The 9,732-nt window shown below is 45.0% G+C and overlaps 1 protein-coding gene across 1 annotated transcript; it reads right to left on the bottom strand.

Annotated features, from left to right (window-relative positions):
• Positions 1-3,152: 3,152 nt before the first annotated feature.
• On the bottom strand, positions 3,153-5,600 carry LOC109611168. Its single transcript, XM_020032681.1, has 4 exons — positions 5,469-5,600; positions 4,184-4,930; positions 3,789-3,931; positions 3,153-3,669 (listed from the first exon to the last, which is right to left on the bottom strand). Exons 1-4 carry the CDS (start codon positions 5,598-5,600, stop codon positions 3,153-3,155), a joined length of 1,539 nt encoding a protein of 512 aa, XP_019888240.1.
• Positions 5,601-9,732: the final 4,132 nt, after the last annotated feature.

Genomic DNA, 9,732 nt, shown 5'->3' on the forward strand with positions numbered 1-9,732 from the left:
CGGCATTAATAACATTTATTATCATTAAAATGATTTGTTAATATCATTAGTTTTGTAAAGTTCTTTTTTGAAAGAACTTCGAGTTTGAAAGATATCAGTTTTGTAGAATTCTTTTTTGAAAGAACTTCGGGCGCGTATACTTGGCGCTTTTTTGTACCTTTTTTTAAAAAGGTAATTTTGTTGTGATTTCACACAGTGTGTAGTGTGAAGTATTCTTTTTTATACTATATGAGGATTTGCATAACACGAAACATTATCTGTATTTTGTAAACCATGTAAACCCTAAGCAATATTTTGCCGTGATATTTGATTTTGACAATTCTCTTGAAGCAATTACTTTTGACAATGCCCATGGAACATCTTTCACTTTGCGATAGCGTTCTTTTGTAACAATAATTTACAATGAGATTTTAAGGCATAAAACTTAAAATTTAGGCTCGATTGCACCTTTGTGTTTTTATAAAGGGCACATAAAAAAGAGACGAAGAGTGAATATTCTCAATTATAAGCTTTATAATAAATATTCTAAATATTTTACTTTTTTAATTTTTTAATTATATCGATATTTTAACAAATGGCAAAGTTAGCTATTTTTTATTTAACCAAATGTTAATAACTTTCAAAAGTGCAACTAGAAACGAAACAACTAGAAACGATTCTGAAAAAGACAGCGCAAGCGGATTCGCGATATCTTAACAAATGGCAAAGGTAGTTATTTTCTATTTAAACAAATGTTAATAACTTTTGACAGTTCAACTACAAACAAAACAACTAGAAACGATTCTGAAAAAACAGCGCAAGCGGATTCGCGATATCTTAACAAATGGCAAAGGTAGCTATTTTTCATTTAAACAAATGTTAATTAATACCTTTTGAACAGTTCAACTACAAACAAAACGAAACTACATACGATTGTCAAAAAGTCAGCGCAATCAGATTCGCGATATCTCAATTCTAATGTAGAGCCTCTACATAATATGATCGTTATGTGTGAGTCACACGGATATACCAACAGCATCTCCGCCGGTCGATATAAACGAAGCTGCTGCCATCTCGACGAAAAAGAACGGACTGTACATTTGACGACGATGACGACGTTTCTTAAATGAAATTTTCCAATTTCAGACTTTGCATCGCCATATCTCCGCTCGTAGGGCACGTACAAGACAAATAAAAACACTTTTATTATATAATTCGACCCTAAGCTATCCATTGAGCCTACTTAGAAGTTGATCCGTTCAGCGGTTATTGAGATCTAATAATCTGAGTGTCTGCGAAAGCGTCGCTTCGCGTAATAGTGCCAAGGTGTGGTCTCGCTGCGCGTATACTTGGCGCGAGACACTACCGTGTCTCTTGATTAAGCAATTTAGTATTTAGTATTAAGTTTAGCCTTTAGTATTAAACGCGTGAAATTTGTTAAACTTCTTTTTATATGAATTTGATGTGTAAACAAAACGGCTTGAGCTTTAGTAGGCGTGTAAGGAGCGCAGACGAGATGCTAGGCGCTGGCGAGGTCTAGCAGCGCCAAGTATTTTGCATTAAATATTATTTAATCAATTAAAGTTTTATATTTTTTGAAAGTAGTTGCTGAGCTTCAACTCGATCTTCTCTCTTGTTTATTATCCGTCACTCGGAGACCTCGTCGCTCGGGGATCGGCGTCTTCTCACGCAGCTGACTGTCAGCTGAGGCGATCGACTCCGTTACACCGGGTGGCCAGCCCGGACGTAACAACTTGCCTCCCTCTTCTTGAGACTGTCGTCCCGACAGTCGCTGGGAAGACTCCTGAATCCTTTTCCGCCGCTCCACCCTGAGCTACTGCCTCAGGATACCAAGCGCAGGATTCCTCCATCGCTTCCTGACACTTCATCGCTGCTTCCCGTCGCCTTTCCTCTCGACTTCATGTCTTCAGACAAGGGGGGAAAGTTCCGAGGACCCTTGCGTCCGCCTTGCGGACCCCTAGTCTCTGCCTCGGCATTTGCCCTGAGCCTCGCGGGAAAACCCCGGTTAAAAAAACCGCGAGTGAGGCAGTCGTTGCGATCTTTAACTGCGTTCCCGTCGTGCAACCTTCTCCGCGCATCCTTCAGATCATCTAAAACATATCAGAGCAAACCACTCGGCAGCGAACCATACCATCATTTTTATTCTCTATACCCACCTTAAGCATTTAAAAAAAAACGCGGGACACATCTGTTCGAGCTCGGAGTATTTCTACCCAAAGTTCCCCTACGGCACACACCTCTCTCGGAAAGGAGCTAACCTATTCGCATGAATAATCTTCCTCCGATGCCTAGCCGACTTCTGAATTTCGTACACTACTTCACTAATTCTCTTCGTGACCTCATAAGGCCCTTCCCACGAGCTTTGCAGTTTCGGAGCTCTCCCCTTAATACGGCGAGGGTTATAGAACCAGACCTTCTGTCCTGGCTCGAAGAGTATATCCCTCGCTCGACAGTCATACCATGTCTTCATATTCCTAGAACTAATACGAAGACGTTCCCTGGCACTTTGATGAATATCACCTTAGTCTTTTCCGAAGATCTTTCACAAAACTTGAACTGTCTTCGTCCCCCGAAGGAGGATGACCTCGCAGCAAATCCAGCGGTAGACGTAGATCATACCCACGATACATCTCGGCAGGCGTGATTCCCGTCGTTTTCTGCTTCAATGACCGAAATGCAAGAAGGAACATTGGAACCCAGCGATCCCAATCCCGTTGATTCTCGGCTACAAACTTGGCAAGATAATTCAGGATAGTCTGATGTTGACGTTCCACTAGCCCGTCAGACTGTGGGTGTAAAGGTGTCGTTCTCGTTTTTCTCATTCCCAGCAGCGTCGACATCTCCTTGAACAAACAGGACTCGAAGTTCCTCCCCTGATCCGTATGCAGCTCCAGGGGAATACCATGCCGAGAAAATACTTGCCCCACTAGCGCCTCAGCAACCGTCGTAGCCCTCTTGCTCCTTAACGGAATCGCCTCCGGCCACCTAGTGAAACAGTCCACGGCGACCAACAGATATTTATTCCCCGCCGAGGTCACTGGAAGTGGACCTAGGATGTCTACTTGCATCCTCTCGAAAGGGCATCCGACATTGTACACTTGTAACGGAGATTTCCCCTTAGAAGATGGACCCTTCTTTGCGACACAAACTTTTCAAGAAGCACACCAGTCTTCTACATCCGATTTACAAGTAGCCCAATAGTATCGTTGTCGAATCTTCGCCAAGGTCTTGTTGACGCCAAAATGCCCTCCCGTCGGAGAATCATGAGCCTCCTCTAAGATCTCCGCAATCCTTCCACGCGGAACGATGATTTGTAGCTTACTACCCTCCGGATTTGAGGACACCCATCTTTTGTAGAGAACTCCACCCTCGAGAATTAAGGCGTCCCAATGTGACCAATAAATTTTTGCTGCGTCCTCATTCGGAGCAATCTCCTGCCAACTAGGACGCTGGTCGATCTCCTTGGCTCGCACGAACATGGAGATAATCGAGTCACGCAATTGGTCCGTTCGCCATTCCGATCGACTGTCCTCCGAAAACACAATACGACCTATATTCCTGTCTCTATTGCTCCTTTCTCGACTTTCCACTTTCTCACAATAGCGGCAAGCCGCCTCTTCATATGGCCGCCTCGAGAGCCTGTCCGCATTCGTATGAGCCTTCCCGCTCCTATAACAAATTTCAAAGTCGTACTGCTGAAGGCGCTCCAGCCACCTCGCCAGCTGCCCCTCAAGATCCCGGAAGGACAATAGCCACCGCAAAGAAACATGATCTGTCCGAATAATAACCTTCGTCCATATAGATAGTGATGGAATGATTTCACCGCATCCACTACTGCCAAAAGTTCCCGCCGGGTGATGCAGTAATTCCTTTCAGTCTTACTAAAAACGCGACTAAAATAAGCAATTACTCTCTCAGCTCCGTCTTGTACCTGCGAGAGAACAGCACCGATCCCATGATCTGATGCATCCGTATCTAAAATAAATCCCTCTGTCCCTATCGGGAAGGACAAAACCGGGGAAGAAATTAAAACCTTTTTTAATCATTCAAATGCCATCTGGCAATCGGAAGACCATTCAAACTTTCGATTTTCTTCGGTTAGATTATACAAGGGTTTCGCAATCAGAGAAAACCCTCTGACAAATTTGCGATAGTACGAACAGAAACCTAAAAAACTCCGCACCTGCTTCCTTGTTCTCGGAGGCGGCCAAGTGACAACCGCTGAAATCTTTTCCGGGTCTGTGACAATTCCTTGAGCCGATGCGACATGACCGAGGTATTTTACCTCCCTCCTAAGAAAAGCGCACTTCTTCGGATTGACTTTCAAATTCGCGGCGCGAATTCTTTGAAAAACTTTCCTCAAATTTTCTAACATTTCCTCGAAAGTCTTCCCATAAATAATCACATCGTCGAGATACACGAAACAAACTCTCATAAGTAACCCATGCAGTACTTTTTCCATCAAACGTTCGAACGTCGCGGGAGCATTATATAAACCGAACGGCATTACCGTGAACTGCCACAAACCCCTACCAATAGAAAAGGCGGTCTTTTCCTTATCCTTTGAAGCAAGGCTTACCTGCCAATACCCGCTTTTAAGGTCAAGCGTGGTGAACCATGTATTACCCGCCAGCTGATCCAAAATATCGTCAATTCTCGGTAGCGGATAGGAATCTTTCACCGTGACATCATTTAATTTCCTATAATCCACACAGAAGCGAATCGTACCATCCTTCTTTTTTACCATCACTGCAGGTGATACCCAAGGACTCTGAGACTCCTCGATTACTCCTTGCTCTTTCATGCCCTCAATAATTTTGTCCACTTCTGCTCTCAAATGCAATGGTATACGTCGAGGAGTTTGTTTTATGGGTCTAGAGTCCGTTAGCTCAATTTTATGCTGGATGACATTACAATTTCCTGCAACAATCTTTTCAGAAAACACATCGGCAAATTCTGTTAAAAACGTGGGAAAGACCCCTTTTCGTTACCAATCTAAATTCTCCGTATCTTGCTCAAAGACATTAACAAGGAAACCGAGAGATTGCCAACACTCCTTATTCGCAGGCAAAGAATCCGACAAACACGCGCAAATTCGCGCACTCTCCTCAGGGCGCGCCTGCTGCCCAAAAGTTCTCTCGAGAAAATCATCAAGAAACTTCACTTTATCAAAAAAAATCACCACCTAAAATGCGATCCTCTTGCATTTCACAAACAAACACAGACAACCTTTCGCTAAATTTTCCAAGAGATACTATCACACTCGCCTTAGATATCACCGGGACTTTCTCCCCGGTAGGATATCGCAAATTGCAATTTACTAATAAAACCTGTGAAAGAAGAGGATCAACAAATCTTTTATTTATCAAAGTTACATCAGAACCCGTATCCAGACGAAACAGACAAGCTTTACCGTCTAGTGTCCCGCGAAAACAAAAACGTCGCTCGCTTTCCTTATCTGTACTTACCTGTCTAACGCAAATCGGGGCCCAAGTCGCGCCCGCCGAGTCGGCCCCGCGCAGCTCGGCAAAATTCAGTTTCCCCCGCTCAATTCTGGGCACTTCGAGCGGAAGTGCCCCTTCGCCCCGCACTTCCAACATTCTTTGTCTTTTTTACTTGTAGAATTCTCCCTCGAGTTGTTATTCCCATATCTCTTAAATCTCTTTCCTTCCGCCTTCTCTCCTTCCCCCTTCACACTTTTATCCTCCGCGCTCGAATTTCCGCCCCGTTTTCCCGAAAAACTATTTTCATTAATAATTTTCACTGCTTTCGCTCGTTCGATCGCTACTCCCAATGAAACAATCCCCTCCAGCTAGAGAGCGCTCTTTACATATCCATCCGTTAACGCGGCCACGAATTGTGAACATGCTATCTTATCCCTGATTTCCGCCGAACATTCTGGATATGCCAGGCGCGAGAGTCGTTCCAGATCCGCACCGAGCGTCGCAAATTCCTTTCCGAATTTCTGTCGACGATTCGTAAACTGGAGATAATAATTTTGTGCGGATATACTCTTTCCAAAGCGCAATCTTAATTTCGCTTTCAAATCCGCGTAACTAAACGTGTCCGCGTCCTCCAGCGACTCAAGCACGGATCGCGCTTTACCGCGGAGGCACGACGCTAACGCGACCGCTTTCGCCGCGTCGTCCCACGCATTTGCACGCGCGATGACCGAAAACTGCGTCAAAAACTCCTTGAGAGGAGCCAATCCATCGAACGTATCGGTCTTAAATTTGTGATGTACACTCGCGTTCGCGCTCGCGCCCATGATCTCGCCCGTACCCGCGATCGCCCCTACATCCGCGTCCCCGGTCGTGCCCGCTTGCCCTCCGACGCGAGAAACGGAATTTGTGGCACTTAGCTCCGTGAAGCGCCGCTCCAGTCGCCGCTCCATCTGCTCCAGCCGGTCCTCGAAATCGGTACGCTGTTGCTGCAGCTCCGCCAGAATAGTCGCCAGAGCGTCCGTCCCTGCGGCGGCGTCTGCTCTCGCGGCGATCTCGGGGTAGACATCGACCGTAGAAACATAGGTCCTGGTAAGATCCTGATCCTAGCGATCCCGGCTGAGCCCCCAAAATGTTACGTGTCCGGTCAGCCTCGGCTCCACACACGCTTCACCACTCCCTCTCTTTCACTCGCGCGCTCGCGGAAATAACACTCGCGTTATTAGAAAAGAACAGGACTTTATTCTACGGATAAGCGATGTATTTATAAAGCAATCAGAGCAGCTCGCGACACGTCCAGCTGGGATAGCAGCTGAGCTTCAACTCGATCTTCTCTCTTGTTTATTATCCGTCGCTCGGAGACCTCGTCGCTCGGAGATCGGCGTCTTCTCACGCAGCTGACTGTCAGCTGAGGCGATCGACTCCGTTACACCGGGTGGCCAGCCCGGACGTAACAATATATTCTCTTTGTAATTGGTAAGATACTACCACTTGGTTTTGTAACGATGCAACCACATGCATCGTCTGTATGCCGCCTGCCCGACCATCGGCGGGAGAGGACAACGGGCCTCGAGCCCGAATAAACAGTCGAATCGCCGAACACGGGCGGAGAAAACCGAGCGAGGCCGTAGCGTCGCGCTCGCCGCTTTCCGTACCGGCCGTTCCGTGGACGTGGCGCTCGCGCGTTTCACAAGCCCTCTCCGCCGACCCGAAACGTGCGACAAACAACGCGTATCTCGAATAAATAGCGGGCCGAGAAGCGCTCAGGACCGAATCCTGTCTTGTCAACCGAACTGCTCGGATCGACGCTCCCGAGCCCTTACCCACTACGAGTCACGGACAAAACCGGGGGTCAGGAGTTCCTGGTCTCCGCCGAGTGCATCTCGGCACCGTCACTTTGAACGGATCCTTCCTCCCGTTCCCGTCTCCCCGGTGGTCACGGATACTAGGGGTGGAGAGTGCTCCGCCTCTGTCGAGTGCATCTCGACATCCGCCCGGTCGCCGACCTCTCCCCGGCCTCTACGACGGACCAACCCACGGGGTCGAGCGTACTCCGCCTCGGCCGAGTCTTCTCGGCATCCGGACGTCCAGAGCGCCCCGGGCACCCAGCTCCGCTTCCCGCACCAGGCCTACCGCGACCGCACCGATCACCGGGCCCCGCGGGAAGCCAGGCCTCCGGCCGCACGTCACCGCCCCGCGCGCCGCGTCGCGAACCGCCACGACACGCGGGCCTCGGGTCGACAAGCCCGCGCCTCGCGACTACTTGTAAATAGCCTGTACATAGACGCATTTGGTTATCCGATCTTGATAAATATAAGCTAGTTAGTAAAGGACGAACCAGCTCTCATTTCTCGCCCTGCACCTACCCTGGACCCTCCGTCACGAACCACATCCGCAACGAGCTATACCGAGTGCCCCACGTACGGGAGGTCGTTACAGTTTTTTTTAAATTGTTGTACAATAATTAATTTTCGAGGTAATACATCCTCTTTGCAATTGGCGCAATTTGAGGATTTCATAAATTGTTTTGAAAATTACTATAAAATAATAATATTTAAAGACAATTAGAACTACTATCGCTTGGATTGGAATAGGATCATTGAATGAGAATATAAAGGTACATATTACTTGGTTTAATATTTTTTTAATTAAAGAAACTACCACATAACATTAACTGTAAAATGATAACATTTCCTGTCATTATTATGCGTCAATACCCATTGGAGTTGGCGCAATTTGTTCATATCATTAGTTTTGTAGAGTCCTTTTTTGAAAGAACTTCAGGCGCGTATACTTGGCGCTTTTTTTGTACCTTTTTTTAAAAAGGTAATTTTGTTGTGATTTCACACATTTTGTAGTGTGAAGTATGTTATTCTTTTTTATAATATATGAGGAGATGAAAGTCATAGTCCTGTCAGTCAAGGTTTTTAAAAGTATTAACTTACATGTTTATAAAATATAAAATTATATTAAGTATATTTATGCACAAAAGTCAATATATGCAAGAAAAAAGAGTTTACCCCGTCGTTTTTATTTCGTTTAATAAATAAATATAAATATATATAATTCGACCCCAAGCTATCCATTGAGCCTACTTAGAAGTTGATCCGTTCAGTGGTTATTGAGATCTAATAAACTGAGTGTCTGCGAAAGCGTCGCTTCGCGTAAAAGAGTCACGGTGCGGTCTCGCTGCGCGTATACTTGGCGCGAGACACTACCGTGTCTCTTGACAATAACGGACCACCCTTCGATTTCAATAATTTTTTAATATGTCATCAAGGTCATCACCCTGAGTGATGTTGTGAAGGTTTTAGTCGGCGCTCATTGTTTATTAAAAAGTGATGGGTTTTAGCAGAGTAATACCCCACGAACATAAAAACGTTATGTAAACGTGTGAAAAACGTTTCCGTTCATTTCGTTCCTGAATGGTTTGTTTCTCTAACGATGAGAGTATTCCGTGTGATGGCGCGCTAAGTCCAAAAACGTTACCTGTACGTTTGGGAAGCGTTCGGATCAGTTCGGATCTAAATTTTATAAAGAATTCGCACATTGCGTTCGGTGGATACAACAGGTACGATATTTCGATATTAAATATAAAAATATATTTATCCCAGATTCCCAAATACTCTAATTTTTATTTGTAAAAAAACCTTTCTATTGAACATGGGATATCAGACATCGAACGCAATATGGCCGCGCTAAGAAGACAAACGATCAGTGAACAGTTCGTGATTATTACTCTTTACTGTTAAATCTCTAAATCTAGATCATTTACGTTGACGAATTATTCAACCGTTGCGTTTCCTGAACATAGCCATTATAAACACCATATCGGCGGATATAAATCGCTGCCAACGGAGGATTCACATTGGCTGCGTTCAGGAGACACAACAGTTAAGCAATTCGTCAACGTATCATTGATTTAGATTTAGAAATCTAATAGTAAAGACCAGTAATCACGTACAACTCACTGATCGTTTGTGTCTCTTGAACGCAACCATTTTACAGTTAAGAGGTTAAAGAAGAATCTAACCTATAAGTGCTTTGAAAGTTTTAAGTGCTGAGAAAATTTGTGATAATATAAAAGGAGAACAAAGAAAAGGATCTTGCAGCTGAATATCTGCTCGCTGGTAGCAGTATATTGGGAATTCTGAGGCTAACTCTTTATACAAGAAAAGTATTGCTAATGCCATGACTTTCTTCTCTGCAATTAAAATTATCTTATTCATGAGGTATGTTTACTAAGATAATATCTAAAAGAATTTAGCATTTTATAGTATCTTATAGTACC

The sequence above is a fragment of the Ooceraea biroi genome, chromosome 10, assembly GCF_003672135.1.
Source record: "Ooceraea biroi isolate clonal line C1 chromosome 10, Obir_v5.4, whole genome shotgun sequence".
Classification (NCBI taxonomy): domain Eukaryota; kingdom Metazoa; phylum Arthropoda; class Insecta; order Hymenoptera; family Formicidae; genus Ooceraea; species Ooceraea biroi.

Coding starts and splice junctions, on each gene's coding strand:
- LOC109611168 (XM_020032681.1), bottom strand. CDS start 5,600: ATGTTGGAAGTGCGGGGCGAAGGGGCACTTCCGCTCGAAGTGCCCAGA. Junction 3,932..4,183: donor CTCCGAGAACAAGGAAGCAG/GTGCGGAGTTTT, acceptor GTTCTCTCGCAG/GTACAAGACGGAGCTGAGAG. Junction 3,670..3,788: donor CACTATCTATATGGACGAAG/GTTATTATTCGG, acceptor AATTTGTTATAG/GAGCGGGAAGGCTCATACGA.